Here is a 25061-nt window from a genome sequence, read left to right on the forward strand (position 1 = left end):
TTTGGGGACACTCCTTGCACCTTCAGTGGGTTAAAATAAACGGGTTAAAATACATTTTAAGGCAAAACTTGATCACAAAACTGTCATAAATATACTGTCTGACACAGTCTTATCTAACCATTTCATGTGGTAACTTACGGAAGGAAGCTTTTAGAGGCGGCTGTCTGGTTCCTATTACGGCCACTATGAACAATTTTTAACAATTTTTTCTTTAGAATGGAGCGTGTTTTTTTTTTTTTTTTTTTTTTTTTAAATCAGTGGGATTCCTTATCAAGTGAAGTACTTCAGTTAAAAATAGCAAATTTTAAAGTTTAAGTAGTTTTTCAAGAAAAATCATTGAATCGGCGTCGTTTTCAGTGTCGATGTTGGTTGGTATCTGGAAAGAGAGAGTCGTGTTGTGCCGTCTCTAGTTACAGATTCATGGAGATACATCATAAGGATTCATTCCGGGCCATGAAATAGTTTTATACCGGCCATCTCAAGTCATATACATCAATGTTCCGTGTCAACAGAACACAGAAGCACAAAGGAAAATGTTTTACATTGTCCCTGGATGTACACAAACAGAGCTCCAGCCAATTCTTTCATGACTCCAGTCCCTGAATCCTCTGCAAGTCCTGGCATGAGCGCACATGTGGGACACCTTCCTTCATTTGCCTCTATTTTATTTTTTTTTAATCCCACTATCGTAAAAGGACCCGCACGTTTTTCTTTTCTTATTCTCGTAACATCTGGCTGCAGATGAATGATGGGACAGGAGGAGTGTTTCATAGCGCTCACGGTGTGGAAAGAGGAAAGAGTGTGTGTGGTGGTAGTGGTGGTGGTGGTGGGGGTGCAGAGGGGCTAAGTTATTTCTGCACCATCTTAAGGGAGCATTGAAAACCATCCAAGCAGCTCGTAACCTTGGAGGCCGTGCCTTGTGCTGTGGTGGGAAAATCCCTGGTTGGCTAGTTCTGAATTGGGCCAGCTTGCCGCGCAGCTTTTTTGAATGCGGGGTCCGGGGGCCTTTCAGCCACAGCGCTTCCTTTGACGGCCCAAGTGCCCTGCTGTTCGACCTGAATGGAGCGATGTCGCTGGTAAACGAAGGTATGCTGAAAGTAAATTAAAAGTCCAGCCACTTCTGGTCACCTCTGGGGTGTCCGTGATTGGTCAAAAGCTTGTTGTAATCTCCTAGATCAAGAGTTTGCTCTGCAAATATTGCATTAACAAAAGTAAACAATAGTGCGTTTCTTTCTTTTGTTTTATTCTACCATCAGAGATTTTGAGGGAGGGCATCCCTCAGGATCGTAACCTGATATGCACTGGTCATGCTCGTCCGAAGGTTTTCCTTTAGCCCACAGGTTGAAGTCATTACAATCAATTAGCTGCTCTTTCCTTTGGCCTAATCAAGGATCTGATGCTGAAGAACTTCCTGACTTTAGGTTTCAGGCAATGGTTTGAGATTGCAGGGTGTCTCCTTCAGAGGCTAAAGTACAAGGGACTGTGCCGCTGGCTAGGCATGACCGCAATGACACTCGGGGATGGAATGACTCTTTAGAGTACTTGGACTGCTTTGATAATTTACAGTGTTATTTAAATGTTAGGAACGGTTATAAAGCGCCAAAGTGTCCTTGTTTTTTTTTTTGTTGTTTTTAAACCATTTAGTGGCTCCTTGCCTTTTATTTTTAACATTCATTATTCATATTCATTATATTTTACATGACCGTTTTCAAGCCTCACTTTATGCCTTAGACTTAAATAAGCCTTTAAGATTAGTTTGTATTATTAAGCTCTGTTTCAAGTGGCTGCCCTATATTGAGCATCTTCCAACATGCAGTCCAGGATAAAACTAACCAGAATCAGAATCACCATGTATATGATGCATACAAGGACTTTGTCTTGGTGGGGGTGCACACATGCATGACATGTAACGTACTGAACAGACCAGACAAGCAACAGGCTACTACTGAGTTTGACGTATAGTCGACAGTATTAACAAAGAAAAACAAGCACAAAACAGGCGATACTCTCACCGTGGCTGCCCCCCCGCAGTGCCATCTTGGTTTACTGTGTCTTAAAGGCACTGTAACAGACGGCACGTTTAAAGCTATTATAAGCAGGAATTTCCTAAATGTAAATGAGTTGGTTTTTTGTGACATCACAAAAACAGTAACTCTACAACAAGCCGGTTGTTTTTTTTAAAGCATTTCTTTTAAAAAAGCTTGGATCGTTTGGCGGTTGAGTGCTGTTGTGATCATCAGCCTTATTTAGCACATGCACTGTGTTTTCCATTAGAGAAGCAGAGCAGTTCCTCTCTTTTCATGGTCGGCGAGTTCTGGAAGGCCCAGGGCGGTAGTGCATTCTTATAGCATGAAATACAAGACTCCAAATCCCACAAGCCCTCATCCTCCCTATGAAGACGTTTATTGTTCAGTAATGTCATCTGGCAGGTCTGCCCACTGTGCAATTTGGCGAACGGACGTGATGTCTCTCCTTCCCCACAGGTCCACTCTGTCCACCGTGTCACCCTCAGCCTAAGTTCACAATACAAAGCGGTATTTTCCCAATTTTAATCACTAAGAACAATTAATCCAGGTTCCCTGAAATCCAAATGAAAGGCTTTGAGGAAACTTTGAGGTTGAGCTGCTCTCATGTCATTGCCTTTTAGCAGACAAGTCTGGACGTGTTTCCTGAAGTGTCTACCTACTGTGTTTACACCTTTCTCATAAGGTGAATTAGAGTCAACATTGCAAGCGAGATAAAAGAATGCATTAACAAAGAACTTTACTAAAGTTGTGGTTTAAATTTATGCTATCTCGGACTAACTCTGACACGTTTTAGCTTTATTGAGTGTGTAGATCACGTAAACGCTTAAGTGAGGTCAAACACGCTGTTTAAGATTGCAGTTCTACATGTCGTGGTTATGTTATATAAATTATAACGTAGCAATATATTAAAACACATTAGAGAATCCTAATGTGATGTGGGCATGAGCCAGTAAGAGGATCCTGTTATATGAGTAACCGTGCAGGAAAATGACAGTGGTAAACAGTTAAACAATCATTTTGTAGTTGGTTTCTGTGCTCACTTAGCTTGGTCCCATGCATTTTTGATTTCAAATTTTTGTCTGATATCTGAAAACTTTGTCTGTCTCATGCTGTGGTTATAGGTTATCCTAAAACATACACCCAAACAACATTGTACATATTCCTAATATGGGTGGCTCCAGAATAACTTTGGAGGCCTATTGCAGTGATAATATATTGTGCAGCCCTACTGGCTACTGACTGTTGTGTTTGATCAGGGAAATCACCAGGTTGCCTGGCCCTCCAGGCCTGACGCTGGACACACCAGATGTATAATCAAATGACACACGTGGGAGCTCCCCCCACCCCTCATCTTGTATAGCACAGTAGCACTGTAGGTCAGCCTTTGTCATGTGCTGGCCAGCAGTGAGGCTCTTAAATCTGTTTAAGATGCTTCACGGGGTTCAGAGGGCAGAAGTGTGTAAGCAGGCACCTGTGAAGACCGCCTTGTTGTGGAACGAAGGCTGATTTGAGACCAGTTTTGCAGTCCCTCCTATCGTCCTTCACACTGGGACTTCGTCATAGATCAGCGTGAAGGGGCAACTACCATCTGGAGGGTTTGAAGCTGGAAAAGCTATCAGGCTGTCCAGCAAGGAATTCGGCTTTCTGTTAAAGGCATGAGTGTTATATTCGTGTGTTACTCACACTTGTCAATGTCCCTCGTGAGGGCAGTTGGAGCATTCTTCAATGCTTTGGTGATTTGTTCCCTGCTGAATCTAGCACAAGGAGACCTGCGTGTGTGTGTGTGTGAGGGAGAGAGAACAAATTTGTGAGTAAGACCAAGAGAGCACCTAGACTGTGCGTGGAAAGGATCTGTTTACAGAAATGAGCCAATAAGTTCTTCAGCACTAATGTCATAGCATATGGTTGCATTTCCGAAGGCCCTGGTTGCGACAAATGCTGATTGGAGTCAAACAGGAAAGGCATTAAGCAAAACAGAGTGAGGGAACATCAAGCCAAACTGCCCTGCGGCACTTGATCAACTGCCATTGAGGCCCCTCATCAGGTCTGGCCTTCTTGACCTCTCATCCTGTCTCTCCTAGCGCTCTCCAAATCTTTAACTCTAAGATAATTCACCATGCAGTCCATGTTTATGAGTAGGTACGAGCAGACTAGGGTCATTCTGTCCTGGCCAACTCCTTTTCTGAGACGTCATCAGGATGACCGCTGTTTGTTCAATTAGTGTCTCATATATTACAAATAATTATCCTAATTAGATTTTTAAATGAAGATAAACTCTAGTCTTTTTTTATGGTGAAAGAAATTAAATAATTTAAAGCATAAAATAAATAATGCAGTTCACGCTCTTCAGCTGTCGAGAATAGATACTCTCACTGGAGGACGTTTCATATTGACCTCCGGGTTTTTTAAATTTTTTTTGTTGTCTGTCAGAATTTTGTGGGTAGGTTTATTTTGCAGTTACGCTTATGCTTAATATTTCCACTTTTAATGAGTGCCGTGAAATCTAAACAGATTAAAAAGTGTTCTCTGTTCATTCATTGTTGAGCACAATTCATTTTTTAAAAAAATATATATTTTCTTCAACAAGCCATGTTGTCGCTTCGCTACTCACCAGAAATGGTAAATAAAATTAAAACTATTAAAAACATGTGTGAAATTGTGTGCTTCTGCTTTCCCTGTTCTAGAGTGTTGTGGGGCCATGCTTTACCATGGCTTTTCTCCAGCAAAGTAGGGTAAAAGCAATGGAATACATGACCTCGCCTGTCTTACTGCTTTTATAAGGCAGTGAAAACCTGGCACATTAATACATGCATTCAGTGATGTGTGTGTGGTTGTATGTGGGTATATATGAAGTATTTTACAACTGCCGGCATTATGCAACATTTATCCATTATTCGAGTACCAACTCAGAGCTCATGAAGAGCTCCTAAAACACATCCATGTGTCAAAACAGCGACTGAAATGTGTTTATTGCCGGTACCATTGAAGGTGCATACAGAGAGGTTATTACAGTGTTTGGTCCATTTACATGTTTGTGGTCCATATTTCATTCAACCAACCTCATCACAGTTCATGTCAGGGGTCAGGGGCCTCAGTCCACAAAATTTGGCGTGCTCCTGTTGGAATGGCAGTGTTCATCCTTGGCCCAAAGAACCAGTCTAACAGTGCTAGATTTAGTTTCAATAGAACCAAACTAACCAAACCTGCCAGATGTGCCAACATCAGGACCTAAAAACTCAAAGCTGTTATTTCTAATTCATTAATGCTTGGCATATTGCAAAAAGTGGACATTGACTTAATGTATAGTGACTCACAATTTGTTTTCACTTCCTTTCGAAGATCATAGCTTCTTTTCAAGTCATTTACTTGAACTGCACTTACCACACTTTTGTGTGGACAGATGGAAAGATTTCATGTTTTGCTTTCTTTTTTGCCATAGATTTATAGTGACATCGGCACAACTCTTCTCAGCCTCTTCCTGGGAAACTGAAGAATGTGTGGGCATTAGCGCGACTGTCATTTGATTTAAATTTGATTAGCCCTAATTTAAGACTACTGTTCAGAGCTCATCACTGATACGCTTGAGTACCCAACATCAACACCACTCCTTTTCATCAAGACGGCGGAGGGTTCTTGAAACCATCAAAGCTTCTCTTAGCCACTCTCATGTTTGGAACTACGTTCAAGTATGAGGATGTTTGTAATCGACGTCAAGATAAATACTTGCTCTGAGTCGAGTATAATTGCAGAGATCTGGGTATCTGATACTTGCTTCATTGGGGCCATATGACGACCTGCAGCTATGTAGGATTAGCAGGGAATGCAGCCATGCAAATTCTGTATGAGCGTGCTGCTCGAATGCAAGAATGTACGTTTAATAAATGTAGAGTTATCAAATTTCATGGTAAAATACATATAGAAAAGATAAAATCAAACTATAGTTTAGGTAGGTATCTAATGTCTTAGCAGTCTAGTCTCAAGAATCGTGGGCAATGTTACATTTACTGTTTACCATTTTACCTCAGATTATATTATAGCCTTGTATAGCCAGTACTAGCTGTTTTTCATCAGTGTATCATGTGATTCCTAAAAGGTGACTCTGCAGACCTTTAAGGCATACAAAACATTCCACAGTCAAACATGCCAACAGTCCTGACTCGAGAGCTTTGTGGGTCCCGAGCCCACTTGAAAGAAACATGAAAAAATGTGGTGATTAATTAGCATTAGTAGGTCTCAGATAAAGGACACAAAGGCGATTGTCCCAGAAAATGACTCCTTTTGGGAACGTGAAATGGGAGACACATGTTGGGATAATGAGAACAGCATGCTGGGGTTGCTGGTCAGAGCACAGTTGTGGTCAGATTTGTCAAGCCAAATGCAAAAAGGTGCTCATTTCCTCCCTCTTTGGACAAGCTGGACCCATGACCATGGGCGGTCAGCTTTAGTTCTGGGTGGGCATCGTGGAACATTCTGCTGAAACTCTCATTTTTGGTTGTTAGGTGGAGGTAAATACTTTAGAGTTGTTTGATTGGTTGTTTTTTTTTTTTTTTTGTCTTAGTTCACAGGTTTGTTAAGGTGTGGATGTAATTTCATCTGGGAACTGTTGAGCAGACATCAGCGATGCTCTCTTTGAGTCACTAAGCAGTTTTCTTCCCCCGCCTTTAAATGATACCCATCTGTAGGCTTCTGCAAGTGGGAGTGCTTTGAAGGTGTGCTTTGAAATAGATGCTGGGAAAGGGGGATTTTTGGATAACCCAGCTCTGCAAAAAAGGACAGATAATGGGACTGCTTAGGAGTCTCTTACAGCAAGTGGCTAATGTGCTAGAGTTCATAGCACGGTGTCCCAGAAGTCATGTCGTTCTCTCTTGGCCTTTCATTGCTACTGGCCTAACGTCTTTCTCTTGCTTCTTGCCAATTCTCTATGCCGAGGAAAAATAAAATTAAATGGACCTTAACAACTGTGACGGTCTGTCCTCCATCAGCTGTAGAGTTTTACACTGTCCTGTGAAGAAACGTGAATGTATGAAGAGCACACGGTCCCTTCAAATCCGCGCTTGTGACATTGTTGCTCTCACAGTTTGGGCAATTTGCTGGACAAACAGTGATAAGTGATCCTGGGGTTTTGTTTGTTTTCATAGAGAAGGGGAACAAGCCCAGTGGGAGCAGCTCAACATCTTCCGATCAGGGAGATCTGAGAAGCAATATTATAATCGCATGCAGCACAAGCTCTCTGATGGAGCGCTACAGCCTCCACCTTTCACCCCTTTTAGGCCTGCCGAAGCTTCCTGCTGCACTTCCTGCTCTGTAGGTTGGATTAATGGGTCTGGGAGGGAATTTCGGCTCCATGCCTCAAGACCAGCCTATTCTGCCTATGCGATAAATTACCATTCCTTTCATTGTTAACTGTCTCCAATTGTGCATCACCAAGGTCAGTGGTAACAAGTGTTTACCATCTCCAAAATGGTAGCTTCATAGGAGAAAGAAAAAACCTTCTACAATTGCAATCAAAGTTAATGTAAAAAGATTTTTTCCAGCTAGATTTGTATTGTTTGATTGGCCCATTCATTATGAAATGTTCGTACAGTGTAAAGGGCAACTGGTGTTTTGAAGTGATGGAAAAATTGGGGGTTTTGTTCTGAAAGCAGCAATATGTTAATCCACACTGGTTAGGCAGTCATTTGGCATAGTTAAAGATTGGCTTGGACCAAAAATAATTTACTCTTGTTGAATTGCATGAATACTTTGACTCACAGAAATATTCGTCTGGAACTGTAATTGGTCAGAGTGCCCAAAGTAAATGATCAAAAACATCATCACTGGTTCCTTTGAATAATTCAGCCTTCACTGAAATCACTATTGCAAAGACCAACATCACAAAGACGATTAACAAACGATATTGTGCATCCCGACGTTGTCAGTGATGATGGTTCTCTTTATTTTATCTCTTTTTGAGAAGGCTACTAATTTGGTTTTCTAGCACCACTTAGGAAATGTCTGTTTTTGATGATTTATGAGGTTTCTTTTCATTTTGTTTTGATATTTATTTGTACTGTTGGTTCTGGGCATCATCTGGAAGCCATATGGAGCTGATCTTCTTATAAACAGGTACCAACCCACTAGTTCTGAAAAGCAGGGGAGATTTGTAAAGGGGGTGGGTGTGCGGGGGCTGCAGAGGAGGGGTGAGGCTTGAACTTTACACATAAGTCCAACAAATGTTGCCATCTAATTAAGCAAACCCTCGTTTCCCCCCAGGGCTACAAGATTACTAGTTGCCCCAAAAACACCCTCCCCCCATTTTTGCCTCATCCTACCCAAGACCAGCAGCATTAATCAATGTCTGCAAAGTATCCCTATGAGGCCTGTCTTCCAATCGGCGAATGCGAGGTGATAGAATACATGTTTCTTTTCTGAGGGGGAAAACATTTAGAGACACACCCCCCCCATCCACCCACCCTCCCTCTTCCTCTCAGAGGTTCAAGGAGTTGTGGGGGTGTGGAGCCGGCTTTGGGACCCCGAGGATCAAACAAATACTTCCCCTTTTGAAAAAGTAGTCTGTGCCGGTTTGTTTGGAGTTGTCTCCATATGGGTTACTGCTAATGGGGAATTTAAAGAGAACCATCTCCACTTGTAACATAGCTGGCTGTGTTCTCATTAAATTAACTTCACGTGTTAGGTTGGATGCCAAGAGGAGAGGGGAACAGGCCCGTGTAAACCCAGGCACCTTTTAAACACAACAGGACAGTGACACGTCCAGCAAAAAATGAATAAACTACTAGGATCAGCTTGTTTCGGAACATCAGATATGGTAGATATTAGGATCTCACAGTATGGACGTGGAATATAACAATATGGAATATAGAGAATCATATTTCAGAGCTATCGATATGATGTGGTCGTAGATTGACATGCATTGCTTCATCATGTTGAGTACCCCTTGAAGCAGGCAAAACTTGAAGAACATCTGTGATTGGTCAGGATGCTCACAGCACGCAGTAAAACATTCACTGATTAGTTAGAGGCTAATTAACATATTCCAGACATCTGTGATAACAGCTCTGAGAAGATCAATGTTGTGATAAATGTAAACAAGCAGTATACTGTGCAGTCCTAGTAAGTTATGCATGTGCTTGTAGGCATCAGCTCAGAAGGTCATGGTGTGCTGGATGGGTGTGAAAAGGCAGAAACAGGAAGAAAGAATTGTGGAGAGGGTGTCCAGGATGAGAGGGTGTTTTCTCTGAAGCTTTTCTCCCTCAGATGATTTAATTACTGTTATTATTCAGAGGGGAGACGGAACACCTGGCTGACGGCAGGTTTTGGTGCTACAGGAAGCGCACATCTTTCAGCCCTCACCTGCTGCTGATGTCTGTCCAGGCATGTCCTTCTGCATGAGTCTGCACAGGATGGGCACAGCCATGAAAACATACTGGTCCATTTCATCTTTTGGATGGGGTGGAGGGATGAACCCATGTAGTCTATTGAATATTACAATACTTTAATAAAGGGCAGACATGAGGCATAATGTTTACTTTCTTTTTTTTTTTTTATTTTTTTATTTTTTATTTGCTTTGTACATTCTTTATAATGTATTTTATTCCAAAACTTTACTATATGGTAAAGAAGATAAATAATAGGCAGAACAAACCGAACATCTCCAGTCTCTAGTCCCACAGCGGGGAAATTTCACCTCCACATTTAACCCATCTGTGAAGTGAAACACCACATACACACTAGGGGGCAGTGAGCACACTTGCCCAGAGCGGTGGGTAGCCCCATCCACAATGCCTGGGGAGCAGTTGGGGGTTAGGTGTCTTGATCAAGCACACATCAGTCATGTGCTGTCGGCTCTGGGGATCAAACCGGCGACCTTCCGGTCAACAAGTCTGGTTCCCTAACCTCCGGCCCACGACTGCCCTCGCCTCCGGCCCACGATTGCCCTAACCTCCAGCCCACGACTGCTCTAACCTCCAGCCCACGACTGATATTATAGATTTTTAGATTGGAGGTCAGATTATATAATGTTTTGGTTTCTGATTAAACGAAGATGAAGAGCCAGTGGATGTTGACAAGGTTGTGTGCCGTCTGTGCAGAATATAGTTATTATTATAAATTATTTAATTATATAAGAAGCTAGCCCAATTCGGAGAAGATGAAGGATATAGGGTAAAGCTCTGTAAAGCTCACACGCGGTGCTTTGTAAATGAACATAGTTCATATTTATATCAGGTAAAATCATGTAAAATTCTGCCTGTGCCTAATTAAATGGTGCTGTTTTCAGTGTCATTCATAGTGGTTTGAATGGAAATACAGTTGGAGCAGTACTAGAGATAATTTCTGAAAAAAAAAAACTCTTTTTAACCGAGTGCTGTTTAAGGAATGGTTTGGCGAAAAATTAAGTTTTTCTCAGCTGGAATGTGTTTGGTGTCCGAAGTTTTGCTCTGTAGCCATGAAGCTAATGTAGCGAAGTAACGGAAGCTTACATCATCACTTAGCCTTGTGCAAACTGCCTAAATCATCACACTGCCTCAAACTCTGTTGTTAAGTGATGTCAAATAGACTTATGTCGTTTCTGACACTTTTTGACACACTGAAATGCATAAAAATGAGTAAAAGTACATCACTTACCTGAAAACAATAGTAACTGTCGTCTTAAAGCCTGAAATTTGCTATTTTCGGTATCTCACAGTGCCAGAAACCACATAAGTGTTACCTTTATGGCTTTAGAAGCAATGGGAATGCATACTTTCTTTGAGGTAGCAATTACAAGTACACACACACACATCGCTGCTGTCAGAGCAAAACCTTGCATCTCCATTTTCAGTTTTTTGACATAATTTGAAAATGCCGTTTGCATTGTGTCTAAGCTTCGTGATGAATGGACCAAAAGAAACGGACCTAAATGACTTGGAAATAAGTCTAGTTCCACTGACTTACATTAAAAGGCAGGTTTTTTCCATCTCCTGTAAAGTTACCATATTGGAGATGCAAGGTTTTGTTCTGACAACAGTGATATATACAGGTGAACAGTTTGTGGTAAAACTTTAATACTGTTGATACTTTTCACCAGTAATATCCTTTTAAACTACTTTGCTCATGGTCCAGGGTTAACCTTGCCTTGCTTGGCCTCATCAAGCATTCTCAGCTTTTCATATGGTATTTAATGAGCCAGGTCGTTAAGCAAAAGGCTAAGCTTTTTCCAAACATGCAGTCGCCTTTCCCTCCCTTGCATTCTCTTAATAAGGCCTAATAAAGTGCTAGGACTCTTGTTTGACCGGCGACTGACCTCCTTTCTTTTTACCTCACGGGCAGCATTTCTGCTCGTTTGCCACATGGGATGCTGCGAGTTTATGGACCCCAGTTACAGCACTGCCCCCTCCCTCTTCTACTTTAGCTCCAAACTGTCCATTTGAAGTTTCAGGATGCCAAATGACTGCTAGGGCTATTAGGGAGCACCGAAGGCAAGGACATCAGAGAGGCCAGTGGGCCCCGGTCTCTCCTCCCAGCAGGACCAGCTTCACTACAGGAACAAAGGGAAGGAAAAGAGGGGAGGGAGGCGTCTTGTTGCTCGTTGTGGATGGCTATAAACTAGAGGAATCGTTGAGAGGGTGTTGGGGGAGTGTGACAGGCTTGTTAGGAGGTGTTGTGCCACCCCTCGCCCCCTCCTCCCCTTCCTGCCTTCCCGAACACACGTATGCCACAAACCAGCCGCAGCCCTCCGAGGTGTGAGTCTGTGGTCAACGGCCAGGCAGGGCTCTCTGATTGGCTACAGGTGTGCTCAGGATGTCGCGACCCGCAGGACCCTGCTGCGTTCACGGTGTGGAATAAAACCCCAGGGCGGCATGGCAGGGCCCATTAGTGCAGCCCAAGTGCTCACACTTCCACTCCATATCGGTTGCTGAATGGAGATCTGGGTACTTGGCCCCGTCTTTTCCGCGGCTGTAAATGAAGGATGTGCAGGATATGTCAGCAGTCGTTTATATTGACTGATAAATGGTTAAAATTTTAGTTGTCAGTGTGACATTGGAATTGCAGTGACTTGTCGGCCATTGTTAATTCCACTCGATTATTAAAACGCATGTATCGTATGGCGATTGAAGCTGTCAGTCGTGTGAATATTTGGCGACAGTTTCTACAGCGAGGGGAGAAAACATATTGCTGATGTTCAGTAACACTAATCTAGTTATTTGAAAACACCATCATTCTAGTAATGTGCCTGGGTCATTCTACCAAACTGGCTCAAAGTCGAGAGTTTAATTCACATTTCAGACTTTCAGTTGATTTGGACTGTAGACCAAAATCCTTCTGCTTTGAGTGACCCTGTATTTTCTTATGTTCATTTTATTAAAACAAATGATTCAGCAATCTGTTTGGTCACTACCAAAACAACCATGTCACTCCTGAAACTCAACCAAATGTCTCAGTAGTGACAGTTTTTAATTTCTTTTTTTTAAGTAGTAAGTTTATAAGTAGTTTTTTTTTGTTTTTTTTTACTGTGAGACTTCAGTTTGAAATAATTTGGTAGAATAGTCTATATAGCCTAAAAGACAACAGGCAGCTAGCAGCTGTTAATTGTGGGTTCCAAACCTGTGTATCTTTAAGATTTAGTAACGTACAGTGGTATCAGTATCATGTTGGCAGGCGTTTGCTTTAAAGAAGTGTCGACATTGGACAGTTTGTTGTTCATGATGTTTAGATTTGACCAATGTTTCAAAATAACATTTGATGACCTATTTATTATATTTATGGAAGTGCAAGTCTCAAATTGTACACATTTTGTAAGTGTTTATGTATCGCATCAGTAGATAAAACTGAAATATTAAATATCTCCATTGGCCTGCAGTTTTATATCAGTGCATCCATAGTTTTGTTTTTCTGCTTTACACCTGAGGTCCCTCAAGTAGCCTTAGCCAAATTACTTATAGCTCCTTGTGGGATACTTGCTGTGGTGTATCCTCGTATCCTCGCATCCTCGCATGGCCCATGGATGTAAATGAGCTCTAAGGCTGTTAGACCATGGTCAGTGTGTTTTCGCTTCAGCCATGGTGGTCCTGGTAATGTCTTTTTTGTCTGGGTATTTGTATTTAGATCCCATCTGGTGCAGATCTGGGCCTAGGGATGGGAATGAGTCTGGGTGTGGGGGTCAACTTGTCATCCTTGAGAAATGAATAAATGCGTCATTAAGTAACGAGGCCTGCTCAACAGGGAGTGGTTACCGAAATGACCTCTGAACCTGTAAAAAAAAAATGTGTGTTAAACTCCAAAAATTCATTTTTGCTCTACCACTCTTCTAATGTGATATGCAGGATGAACAGAATGTTTAATCTTCAGTATCATTTACAATCGGTTTAATAGTTTTTCCTAGTACTAAAACTACTAAGCCTTAAAATTAGCTGTTTTTACCAGAAGCACATTATGTAAGATGAGCATCTGAAAGTAGGCTGTCTTGCTACTCAAACTCTCCTTGACCATGCTGGAAGAAATACAGTTAAAATTGTCACATCACACGGTGCTTTTTCAGGATAGATTTGTTACAGGATTGAATAAAATTACATTTACTCCTCCAATATCCAGTCTAGCATTTGCTGCTTTTATAGATCTGTGAGGGCTCTTATTTTGTAGAATCAATCAAAACGGTCCAAAGCACAATTGTATACAAAGGGTTAGGTGGTCACTTACTTTCACTTAGACAATCAACAAAACGTCGTTTGACTGATGGTGTCTGCTCGTTTTTGCAACAGTGCTAGTCTAGGGCTGTGCATAGCGCAGGTGTTGGAACAAAACATCTGAAAAATGGTAATTTTACAGGAGAAGGAAAAACCTCCTACCTTATGTTTATTGACAGCATAACCAAAACATTTTCCAACTAATGAAAAAAAATGTGAAAAACTAAAGAGAAAAAAAAAGGGATACGAGGTTTTGACAGCTGCGATATGTAAAAATACAAAAAAGATGCTAATCCAGATAATCAGCTGGTAATACTAATTCAAACAGACTAAGACTAAATCCCAGTTTTTACATTTTAGAAATGTTTGTGTTGGCATTGGCACACATGTACATGAAAAAATACTGGGTGCCAACATCGACCTAGAGTTCCTATATCAGTGTATCCCTAAAACAAAGGAAAAAGTTACATATGCATTTTTTACATCAATGCGAGGTCTTCTCAAAATAGTCTAAATGGTGTCATGTAAGATTTCATAACACATTAAAACATTTCCTAAATAATCAGAAACAAATTGAATCACTGAAAGGTCAGGCATTTACACCTCAAATCAAAAGTAATTCACTTTGAATATTTGCTGAAGGTGCCTGTGATGTTTGTTCCAGTTTGCATTACAGTATCAGCAGCAGTTACAGTAATGAAGTGGATTTATAACCGGTGTTGGAGTTTGTAGACACTGTAGTCCAACAGTGCCAAAGACTCTGAGCCAAAATTGGCAGCCCTGATGTTGATCTTGTGTCTTTAATGTGTGGTTGAAGGGATTCCCAGTAGAGTGCACAGGGGGAAAACCATGGTTGATTAACGTGTTTGGAGAGATGGGATGATTGCTGAGGGAATGGAAGGCCACCAGACAGGGAAAAACCAAGCATTAGGGTGAAGGTTCAGGGTTCCGGTCCAAACAGGTTTATGGTGCTTTGGACGACTATTCTCTTTGTTCTCTTTGTACACTGGCCGAAAATGACTGGCTTGGCTATCGTCTTGATGTACTGTGCACCTTTGAAGCAGTTAGTCCCGCTGACAGCCGAAAAATGACAAGTGCGAGAGAAATGACTTAGGAAGGAGAAACTTTAGCTGGGTTGCTGGTGTTCATGCCAGATTATTTAGGGATTTATTTAGTGTTGCAATGTTTTTTTAAATTTTTTTTATTTCCGTAGACATGGTAGGGGGGAAGGTATGAATTATTACTGCTTTTGGTGCGCCAAACACAGACTTGTAATTTAATTTAATTTTCCAGTTGAAATGTTTTATACTATGAACGCTACTGTAATGCTGGTGGTGGATGATATTGCTTGATTTTTCAAAATATGTTGCCATGTTATGTAAAATTAGCATAAAGTCAGTGAGCCCTTGCTTCTAGAGAGATGCTGCTCTGTGCTAAAAGAATGTCTGTCTTACAAATCTGTGGTTGTTTTAATTGGACTGTTTAGTTTTAAGTTGCTTCTCTTAAAATGACACCAAAGGAAACTCTACATAGTGTGATAAACATTAACTAAGGACATATTTAACAAAGTTGGGTTTCTAAGTTAACCCGATGGCTCAAAGCCAAAGTCAGAGACTGTGCAGTTGAGTCTTTTTGGATTGGACAGGCTTGACTTTGGACTTCAGCTGCATTTGTAAAGTACAAGGAAACTTGTACTACAAAACAATCAGATATCACTATACCGACATAGATGATTAAGGATGTTACCCAATTGGAATTACGTATGTTTAAAATGTGGAAAGTTGGACCAGATCCACCTGTATTAGAGCTACAGAGAAAAGTAACATTTATTCCTGTAAGGTTGTAAATGCAGTAAAATGAACGAAATCCAGATATTTTAACCCAGTAAACGTTCTGCTTTTCGGGAGTACAATAAATATGACATCAAATTTTGTTTTGACTGTTGAGTACTGGTTAAATGTAAACGTCCGTCTCATGTTGATACTTTATTGTTTTTAAAGCAAATATCTGCTAATATCGATAAGCTTATCACCATAGATGATACATTATCCAGCACTACAGGACTAGATAACATTGGTGGCACTTAAAAGCTTTGTAGCGAGTTTCTCAGGCTTTGTCAGATGACCTGTCTCTTGAGGGGGTCAACTTATTCTTTCCTGTCTTGTCAAGCAACTTCCTCAAATCAAGACAATTAGATCTTAGATAAGGGACCACACTGGAATGCATGACATCCAGCATTTTGTGTCCTCCTATTCTTCTGAGGAGCTTCTGCCTCTGGTCTGCACTTTGTGTCGTGTATGCAAGCTTTGTTTATTTAGTTTTTTAAAAAAATCTTTTAACATCAGTCTTGATCTGACTCGCAGCGTATGGATTCCTCCCGTTTTGTTCCGCCCCTGTCTGCCTTTGGCACGCAAGCTCATTTGTTTTGACTTGAATTAAGATGCACCTTCAACTGCTGTCCTCGGAGCAGTCATAACTGTCTTGTTCACGCAAGTCCTGTATACAAAATGTCTGATTCTGGATCAGCAGCTAGTGCTTGAATTCCTGTGTGTGTGTGTGTGTGTGTGTGTGTGTGTGTGTGTTTGCGCTGTTCTTCTGTCAACCGGTGGCTTGTTTTCGGAGTTGGCACCAAGTGCAGGCCTCTGAGGGATTGTGTGAGCCAGAATCCTCCTAATTGTAGGATTCTGTAGTGTGGCTGTCACCACATAAAGTGCCGGTGGTTTTGTAGCCTCTTGCATGGCCGCTTTCCTAAGCCACTGTTTTGTGTTGGAGGAAGTCAGTCTTTTATTCATCGTGTCATGTGTACAGTATGTCAACAACATTTGTACACTGAAACGCTCATGTAATGAGACCCACTGTACAATGCAGAAGACTGTGACAACGCGTCCTCGGTGTGATTTGTGTCGCGTTCTACCATCTACTACAACATGCTACACTGCCTATCAAAGATTTTGGAACGTTCTGAAAAAATTTCAAGTAATTTTCTGAATTATTTCTTTTTTTTTTTTCAGTTTACCCGTTTATCAGTATCAGCAGATATTTCCTTTAAAAAAATGATCAGACAGATGTTTAGACTTGATATTTCAAACTGATGACTTGTTTAATATGCACTGGAAAAGCATAGTATATAGGCTAAGCTAAAAAGTCAGTATTTTATGCATTTTATTTGCATATTTACTAATACATACTGCATTACTGCTTCCTTCAGGGCAGTTTGATCGCCACTCTCCTGCATACAGAGCTAGTGATTTAACCACTCTGCTAGAGAGCCAGTTACAAAATGCACACGCACGTATACAACTCAAAAACTATGTGAGCTATTACCCTGTAAAACTACTTAGCTTTAGGATTTTCCTCAATAGAGTTGACAGCAGTCATCAATAGTCACACAAAGTTGTGTGTAAAATATGTAGATCAATAATAGCTACTCTTACAACAAATATACATCGCCAAAGGCAGCTTTTTAAGGAATGCAGCATTTCTTTATTCCCTCTTATAGGCCTGTGTAGAAAAGCTACATGTTCTGGCGAATGTTGGCCTTTTTCTAACAGCTTGTGCTGTAAGAAGTTGGTATTTAATCACTTCTTTCCTCACTCAGCACGTTATTAAAACTTTTTATATTTAGTATTTTTTCATATTTGCCAAAATGAGACATTAGTTAGATTTCTCTTTAATTGGACAGATGCTGTTTGTAATCCTAGTTTATCATTTCCCATGTCGTCTTTTCTTTTACAACTTTAACAAAAAAGCATTTGACCACATTATGCACATCACAACAAGGAGACAAAATGCAAGAGCTTTGGTATTACTCCCAAAAGTGTTTTTTCTGTTAGGTTGTCTTTGTGTTGGCATGATTTAATCATCTTTATGTTTAATAGGTGAAGTTTTGGCAAACTGTCAAATAAAACAGGCTAATTTACAAAAACAGGCAGTTTGTATACTTAAATTTCTTTCTCTTTCTTTCTCTTCCCTCAGGGAATCCAGTGTAGTTCGGACGAGAGTGGACGCAAACTCATCACGTTTCGCAATGACAGTAAGCTACTGCCAATTTTTGTCCAGAAACCCATCTCTAAACGTAATCGATTCCCTTTGCTCTGCTTGAGGTATTCATCCTCCCATCGACTCCTTCGGTTTACATCAACCCCCTCCTCCTCTTCCCTCTGACTCTGGCACGCCCCGAACTACTGAATGTGCCAAAAAGTCACATTTTTCGCCTGTAGCTAATCCTGATTTTTCCCAGCAGTCAGCCACCATTGTGCGCGACCGTGGACGGGAACGACCGCGGCCTAAAAGCAAATTCCTCTTTAGCATCACAATAGCGGCAGCGCTAAGAGAGCCACGGGGCGTGAGCGACACAACCCACTGCTCCTCTTCCTCTACCTGCTGATCTGCAGCCCTGATAGCAGCCGCCCAACAGAAAAAGGGGTTCCAGAAAGAAGGGAATAGGGGGGCTGAGTGGGGTGTCTCCTCGCATGGCTGCATATTTTCTTCCTCGGCTTGCGAAAGAATCTCTCGAGTCTCCTAGTAGGAAAACACTAAACGCAATGTCTTGTTCTGCTTTTTTGCTTGTCCTTTTCTTTTAAATTTTTAAATGTACACTTTTTCTCGTTTTACTCATAGACTGCTCTCTGAGCACAAATCTGTGGGGGAAGCATGCCATCCATGAAGTGAACAACATCACCTTCACTCATTTGTCCTGCGATAACCAGGCAGCCGTGGTAGTCCACTGGATGGCAAGTCCGCTCGGTAGGTTCTCTCAAACGCTGGCAAACATGGTTGCACATTAACACAGAAGTATGTATATATGACACACAGTCTCGTGACTGGAATATATCAAATGTAAAAGAGGTGGGATGTTTCTTATTCATGCAGTTTTCCCCTCACCTTCAATGTAATCAGTCAGCCAAGACATGTTTGGTATCTAACAAGTAATGGAAACTTATGCTAATAAGTAAAAATACCGTTGTGCTTAAACACCAATTGTAGTCGGTCATTCAAGACGTTTGCGAGGTGTCTGAAGTTTGCCTCCTTGGTTTACGCTACAAGACTAATCTAGCTATCAAGTATCAAGATTAGCATTAATAGAGGTCTAAATTATCACACATTTGGCTCAGAGTGCTTTGAGCAAGCTCAAGTAGACTTACTAAAGTGGTTCTGTCATTGTCTGAGACACTATCTCAGACACTAAAGAAAGAAAGAAAAAGTCATGGTATGGCTTAGAGGGTTGAACAGTTTGGAGAAAATATCTAATAGCAATTCAGTTATTTAGTAATTGCAGTTATTTTACATAAATTAAAATCATGGCCTTTCCCCCCATTCCCCCTGTCTTTTTTTTTTTTTTTTTTTTTTTTTTTTTTTTCTGGCCCAGCAACATCAACTTGAAGCTTGAATACTGAATATGTGCCAAACTGCCAGTTAGTTTGGCTGTTTTGTCATGTGCACAAAATGTGGTTGTTTGGTAGCTTCTGATTGGTCTAACTCCTCTACAGGCAGTTCAGCTGTTATTGGCTATATTTCCCCACTTAGAATATATTAATGGAGTTTAAATGCTGTGGCTATGAAAAGGATTGATCTTTCAGCCTTAAAGCCATATTACTAAAACAGTACTTTGCTTCAAAACACCTTAATAGATAGATAATAATATGGCATACAGTGTCAAACCATTTGTCTGTTTGAGACTACTTAACACAGAGGTGAGTGTGTGAGGTATTAGGCATGAGGTTTGCACTATGTGCAAAGCTTCTATTGCTTGTTAGCTACAGTAGCCTCCTAGATCCCGTACAAAACTATAGAAGCAGTGTTCAGACACCAAACATGTTTTGGTTGGTCAGCTACATTTGGTATAACGGGGAAATTGCAAATTGGATTTCATGTCAAGCTATTCCTTTAACGTGGCGAGTGGGGGTGGTTTAATAGTGTAGGAAGGAGTCTAGTGCCTGATGTTAGTCTCACTCACAAGTGCCGAAATGGAGAAGAGGCTCCAAACAGACTGTTCGGTCTTCGACTCTGAAACCCAAAACAAAGCAAATGCATTTTAAAGTGTCTGTGTGCAACATGGCTGACTGCACACTAGGCTCATTTCACTCTCTTTCTGACTGACGGACTGGGGGAGATGGAAGAGAGGGAACAGGAGAGCATTCGTCTTCAAAGAGTGCCAGGCCTGTCCTGATCAAAGGCTGCAGGTTTTTCCTCTCCCCCCTCCCCCACCACATACACAAGCTTATTCTTCAGGCCTGACAGTCACACAAATCTGGCCAAGGAGGGGAAGGGATCTGCTCTTAGGAGCACTGTGATTTTCAGCCTTGGAGGAATGCGTGAGTGCGTGAGTGTGTGTTTAGAGGATGAGGGGAGACGGTGACGGGGGGGGAGGGGGGTGTCCCTGGCTTCCGTCTGTCGAGGCGCTATTGAACTTGGTAATGCGAGACTTTTGCCTAGGTAGCAGGACAATGTGCCCTGTTGTTTGCTGGAGGTTAATCCTTTTGACTGGGGCAGGACTCGACACAGCTCAGGTATATATTAAAGAAAGTTAAAGGGGGGCGAAGAGGCAGCGTTTAACCCTTGGAGGTGCAGAGTTGTTACGGTCATTTTTCTATAATATTTAAGTGTAGTTATGTAACAGTTTATTAGCCAACGTAGTTACGCAGTGAATTACATTGATGTCCAGTTAACACTGACAGGTTTGAGTCTGTCTAGTTTGATGTCAGCAGGTAATAAAAAGGGGTGAAAAGTTTAACCTTTAAATGTCCACAAAGGTATTACTATTTTTTGCTGTATCATTTAAATGTAATGTTCACAAATGTTTGTAACATTATGTGATGTTTTGTGTGCCTTTTATTACAGAGTATTACCAAATTGAGGCAAAGGCAAAGTTTATCTTACATTATCATTTTATGAAATGTAAATACATTGTTTTTATATTTAGTTACATAATGAGTTATATTTTCTTTCAATTTACACGCTGTTCCAACAGGTTTAAGTCTGCACATCTAACTTTCCGATTTGATATCAAGAAGGATAAAAGCGAGGAGAGGGGGCAAACTTTAACCCTTACATGTCCAGAGTTGTTACTGTCATTTTACTGTACTATATGAGCATAATTACATAAATTGATAGTTATGTAATACATTACATTTCATTTTTACTCTTTATGTCTGCATTTTCTGTATTTTTAGTTTTAGTGTCAAGAAATGATAGAAAATGGCAAAAATGAAAAAGGATGCGTTAAACATTAAACAGCTCCTAAGGCAATGCTCATAACAGTTACCTTAACTACTAACAAGCATCTTTTCCTTATCTATACAGGACAGTTTAGAACGGATTGAAAGCTTTTGATTGACTTTCTCTGCTAGTCTTAATGAGATGTGAGGGGAAAAAAAATAATTAAAACTAATTCAACTTAACTCGCATACCTGTAACTCTAGAGTTTAAGGGGTTAAAAACTCAAAGGCATTGTGTAGCTCTTTTCTGCCGCACAAAGCTCAAATGAAGCTCCTACCAAAAACTGAAAAGCTTCAAGAGACTGAAAGAGAATCAGAAAGTCCAACCAGTCCAACAACTTTTTTTTTCTTCTTTCGCCTCCGGTGGCTTTTTGAGGCCGTGCGATGGCGTGGTGGAGGTGTGGAGTTACAGAAGAGCAGGGCTCTTTCAGCTCCGCTCCCTGCCGCGGTAATCGGAACCACACGGAATGTGTGTGTGCAGTCCACCCCCTCCTCAGCACACATACACCACCCCCACCAGCCTCTCTCCTCTCTTCCCCTTCACTGATAAGGCAGAAATGTAATTAAAAGGGAGGAAGGCTGGCACACGTTGAAGGGCATGGGAATGCTCCCTTGGCACGCACACTCTTGTCCTCTGTGTGTGTTAAAAGCCTTCTCTCCTCCTCTGGGGTGCCAATAAAAGAAGAAAAAAGGAAGGAGGAGAAGAAACGGGTTTGCACATTTCGTGCTTTGACCCCATGTTTTGAGAACTTTGATCTGTCCAGTTTGGGATACTAATAGGCCAGAGATTCTGTGACTTGTAACAATAGCAGAACCCTTTTTGATGCTCTGCAGAACTAGACCCATATACAACAGGTTCTCCATCATTGAGATGTCCTAATTCTACTACTATTAATAACAATAATAATAATAATAATAATAATGTAGCATAATAATTTCACACCTTAAAACATTTTCTGAAATGCAAAGAGATGTTGATATTAGGAATGGACGATATGGAAAAAAGTATCACAATATTACGTTTTGTTTTTAGATTTTTATTTTTCTGAGGCAAAAAAAAACTTCAAACAGCCCATTTTGTAGACTTATTTTTCCCTTTGAAGTTACACATTGATGATTTTATGTATCAAAAATGGTATTTAAAACAAATTTTTACATAAACAATTTCCAACCTCTCTTTACCTGTTAGAATGGCTGTTTTTATTACTATTACTTTTTTATTACTTTATTAAGACCAATAAAAAAAATAAAAACACACTGGGAGCTGGAACACTTACATTAGAACAGAGGTCTTCAATTAAAATTAAATAAGATCCAGGTAGAGAAAATTTCCTCAAGCAAAGGTCCGGAACATCATAATGTCTAACTTGCGTCATGATTCAGTGCCATATACGGTTTACTGAAGTAGTCTGACTCACTTTCTTCTCCAACTGATGTTTCTTGCCTCGTCCCTCCCCTGTGTGGGTCACTCACTCAAATCTCAGTGCTCATCATAATGCACAGATCTGATTGGCTGAGTAGCGTCACGTAATATTTACAACGCATTGGTCTGTGAGTTTCCCAGGCCGCTAAATCTGTACCGTAATGACTAGAAATGATACACAGATTAAAATAGGACCACCCCGTCAAAATGAATGCTCCATAGTTTATCGGTTATAGGTCCAGGTCTGCATAGGACAGTGTTTGGGTCCGGACTTGGTCTGCGGGCTGCATATTAGTGACCACTGCACTAGAATAAGAATAAGGCTGCTATAGGTAGATACAAATGTTTTTAAAATGCGCCACTCATTCTCTACTGGGGACGGGTTGGGACTGCAGACAGGCTGGTCCATCACCTGCACTCTCTTGTTCTGCAGCCATGCCTTTGTGTGCAGAATGTGCTGTTGTATTGTCATGTTGAAATAATACATGGTCATCCCTGGAAAAGAAGTCCTCTTGTTTCTCCAAAATCTATGTACTTACTGGCATTAATGGTGTGGTTGCATCCCATACCAGGACAGACCATGGCTTTTGGATTTGTTGCTGGTAACTGTTTGGATGGTCCTTTTTTGTCTTTGGCCCGGAGCACACGGCATTGATTTCTTCCAAAAAAGACCTGCAGTACTGGTTCATATGACTGCTGTGTGATTGTCTGTGCCAAATGCCTTTAAGCCCTGTGAAGTCAATGACACTTCTGGACATGGTTAGCATAAGGTTTACTTTTGGCACAGTAAAGTTTTAACCTGGATTTGAGGATAACATAACTATGTATTGTAGTGCTTGACAAAGGTTTGCTGAAATAATACTGAGCCCATGTGATTATGTTGTTAATAAATGAATGAGGTTTCTATAAGCAGTATTTTGGAAAGCTGATTTTTTTTTCATAACAAATGCCTTGTAAATGCTAAAATAAAAACTATGAATACAACGGCCGTACCACAGAGATGTTGGTGAATAAAGCCCCATGTCTGGATTTGAAGACTTCAGTTTTAAAGTTTAAAGCCTTTAAACATATTTTATATTTAAAGAACTTCTGTACTAAATAAAAGTGTTTCCTAGAACTGTACATCCAAGCCAAGAACCATTTACTTTGTTATGGAGTTGCACTGTGCGCAGTGCACTGTAGATCTCATTGTAGAACTCTTATCTGGTTGAAAGGCATTCAGTGATATAAACTCATGAATCATGAATCCGATTAACATTTCAGTTACCATTGAACTGCTTTCATACTTCAGTCCCATTTTGTGTTTAAATGAAGGGATAAGCATCAGTTTTTGGAAACTAATGAATGAACTGTTTGTTGTCCCGAAACTGGAAAGATGGAAACTTTTTTATATGGGTTGGAATCATCTGTTCGTATCTGCCTCATTTTCCTCTCTAGACCAACAAGCTGGTATTAGCCCTCCCATTTGGCAAAGACGAGATTGTTCTAAATATGTTTCTTTCATTTCATTCTGGTGAATCACTAAAGTGAATGTTGGTGAACCCAAAGTGCATGCGGTGACATTGTGCTACAGAGCTGTTCTTGCCATTTGGATTGATGAAGTGGGAGCTACCTAAGCAGCAGGACCATTTCCACTTAATTATAATGCACTACGGGCTGAGTGGAAATGACTGGTTTCCACTAGTAATTTACAGATTTTCATGGTGACCAGTATGTGTTCATTCACACAGGTATTGAACATGTGAAGGGCTTTCGGGTTTACTTGGAGGACAAGAATCCAGAGGGGAAACAATGCCAGCACATGATCCTGAAGGACCCCCGCCAGCTCAATTTTTCTTTTAAGAATGTGGTATGTAAATAGAGGAGATTAAAAATGGACCGTGTCTGTATCAGTTGATCCGTTAAAACATGGCCACTAATTCTCATGTTTATCAAGCCATTTTGATTAGAATGAGTATGTGATGCCAACTCTATGATCATTCAACAGAAGGTGAGCTCCCAGCCCTTTGTTGGTTTGGCCTTCGAGATGGACTACATGGTCAGAATCGTTCCTTTCCCCACCTTCATGAATGACAGCTTCTTCCCTCCTTCCTTCCTGCGCACCAACAGTAAGTGCCACTGCACTGTATTGCAAAGGTTAATGTTTTCCTCAACACACACAAGTTTTCAGCTTATTTTCTTTTGCTGAAGTTGTGCTTCTGGAGCAATGTGTGGCTTACAATGGTAAAAATGTAGTCTTCGATAAACATCTAGTATTATAGTATTAAATAACACAGATTTGTTTAGCACACAGTCTCCAATCATAATAGAACATGTTACAAACAGCCAGGCTTACAACCTGTCTCTGTGGAGAGGAGAAAGTAATGAATCATTTCCTTGGCTTTTTTCCTCCATTCTGTTGTGTTCTCACAGGTTGCGAAGTGCTTCTTGGCCCAGACAACCTCGTATGCAAACCATGTGAGTTGCTTAGAAGGAAAATATAGTAGTAAAATTCATTTATTCCAAATTGTTCCATGTATTTCATGTGCCATTTTGTGAAAAAATGCTATGAATTTCTTTTTTTTTTTTTCCCTGATAGTCTGGAAGCCCAAGATGCTCAACGTCTCTCAGCTTGGCTCAAATTTGCATGTTGTGTTCGACCTTGCTCCTCCTACCTTTGGCTTCAACACCTACTACTTGTACTACAAGCTGCGGCAGGAGGGCCACTTCAAGCTCAAACGCTGCAAACCGGTTA

At 40.9% G+C, this 25061-nt stretch overlaps 1 protein-coding gene across 1 annotated transcript in view; it reads left to right on the forward strand.

Annotated features, from left to right (window-relative positions):
- il17rd (interleukin 17 receptor D) overlaps positions 1-25061 on the forward strand; it is a 45046-nt gene that overhangs the window by 5446 nt on the left and 14539 nt on the right. Inside the window, exons 2-7 of the mRNA XM_017704870.2 lie at positions 17663-17720; positions 18308-18433; positions 24058-24176; positions 24315-24435; positions 24740-24784; positions 24906-25057. Of these exons, the coding sequence (XP_017560359.1) occupies positions 17663-17720; positions 18308-18433; positions 24058-24176; positions 24315-24435; positions 24740-24784; positions 24906-25057 (621 nt within the window). The remainder of the gene's footprint in view (positions 1-17662; positions 17721-18307; positions 18434-24057; positions 24177-24314; positions 24436-24739; positions 24785-24905; positions 25058-25061) is intronic.

The sequence above is a fragment of the Pygocentrus nattereri genome, chromosome 21 (genome assembly GCF_015220715.1).
Source record: "Pygocentrus nattereri isolate fPygNat1 chromosome 21, fPygNat1.pri, whole genome shotgun sequence".
Classification (NCBI taxonomy): domain Eukaryota; kingdom Metazoa; phylum Chordata; class Actinopteri; order Characiformes; family Serrasalmidae; genus Pygocentrus; species Pygocentrus nattereri.